This window comes from Habropoda laboriosa, unplaced genomic scaffold (assembly GCF_001263275.1).
Source record: "Habropoda laboriosa isolate 0110345459 unplaced genomic scaffold, ASM126327v1 scaffold72, whole genome shotgun sequence".
In the NCBI taxonomy this organism is placed as follows: Eukaryota; Metazoa; Arthropoda; class Insecta; order Hymenoptera; family Apidae; genus Habropoda; species Habropoda laboriosa.
The window spans coordinates 1110827-1112239 of record NW_017100188.1 but is presented as its reverse complement, the minus strand read 5'-3'; the positions used below and the strand labels follow the sequence as shown (position 1 = coordinate 1112239).

The window sequence follows — 1413 nt, the reverse complement described above, 5'->3', positions numbered from 1 at the left end:
GGTTTGTCCAAAGCAGTACAACGAAGAAACGAAGCCAATCGTTTCCATGAATATTGTGACCAATAGAAGATTATTAGCTATGCAAGATAGCATACTGTTGTTGTTCGCGCTTCTGTGTCTGCTCAGAGCATTCATCGATTGCATTAAAGAATTCATAGAATTATCCACATCTTTCATCATTTCTGTAAAATAAAATTTTATATCCTGCTAGATATTTCGTCAAATTTTCCATGTGAAAGTGTTACACGCTAAATATATATATCTGAAGAAAACGCTATTATCATGCTATAAATTAAAAATTCTCAAAATAAATTTTTATTCATATTAAAAAATATATATAGGGTGCTTCATGTTTCACAAAAGAATTTCAGAAAAATTTCAGGACCAAGTTTTTCACGACAGGTGAATGGAATACTTAATATAATTACATATAATTAAAATTGCAATAACCTGGCTTTGAACGAGACAAGGGAAACTCTTGAGAATCTTCGGGGTTCGATTCTTCGTTGCCATTCCACTCCCCTTGCGACGCGCTCGTGTCTGACAAGCTCTGCCCCTTTCCACTGTGATCTTCACCAGTGTGAAGCTCCAGTAGTTTGGTCATCCAGTCCATTAGGCGCGATAAAATCCTCACGTGGCTCTGCCAAGCTTCGTTCAGAGTGTCTTTGAATCCTTGCGCGAAGAATTTTTCGTAATCGACAGCAGATTCGTGCATTTTGTTAATTGCTCCGAATGTCCGCAGAAGTACTCCCTTTTTGTACGTTTCTAAGGCTTTCGAGACTTCCCTTCGTCTGATTGAAAATAAGGTCAAGTTGAACTTGAACACCACCTATTTTGCTATATGATACGTTTTGGTCTTCTAGATTAGTGCTAGGATTCTTCCAAAAATTCGAGAACAATTATGAATAACAGACGTAGGTATAACAATATTTTATACAATCTGCAATGCTTAGAAGCTTCATAAAAGTATCAAAGTTCTTCTGAAGCTTTTTCATAAAAGTTAAGATTCTCAATTAAGTCAAACTTAAAACTATCGTGCACCAAGTTTGCTGTATGACACTTTCCAAATTACTTTAGATTAGTGTTAGAATTCTTTAAAAAATTCAAGAAAAATTGCAAATAACAGACGTAGGTACTACAATTTTTTTTTTTACAATTTGAAATGCTCGGAAGCTTCGCAAAAGATTCAAAATTCTTCCGAAGCTTCTTTATAAAAATTATAGGTCCGAACCTATTTAAATAGACTTAAGCCAAATCAAACATGCACCTATATTGCTATATAATATTTTTTAGGCTGCTGGATAATATAATTCCTAGCAGATTAGTGTTAAAATTCCTTTAAACAATTGAACAAAAATTGTAAACATGACACAGATACTAATATCTTCGTTTTCCCAAGTTATTATACTTAGA

General features: G+C 33.9%; 1 protein-coding gene across 1 annotated transcript in view; it reads right to left on the bottom strand.

Annotated features, from left to right (window-relative positions):
• Positions 1 to 1413, bottom strand: part of LOC108579752 — a 5519-nt gene that overhangs the window by 2346 nt on the left and 1760 nt on the right. The window contains exons 4-5 of the mRNA XM_017943360.1: positions 451 to 791; positions 1 to 182 (exon numbers count right to left, since the gene is read on the bottom strand). The exon at positions 1 to 182 is cut by the window's left edge and continues 1 nt beyond it. Coding sequence (XP_017798849.1) covers positions 1 to 182; positions 451 to 791 — 523 coding nt within the window. The remainder of the gene's footprint in view (positions 183 to 450; positions 792 to 1413) is intronic.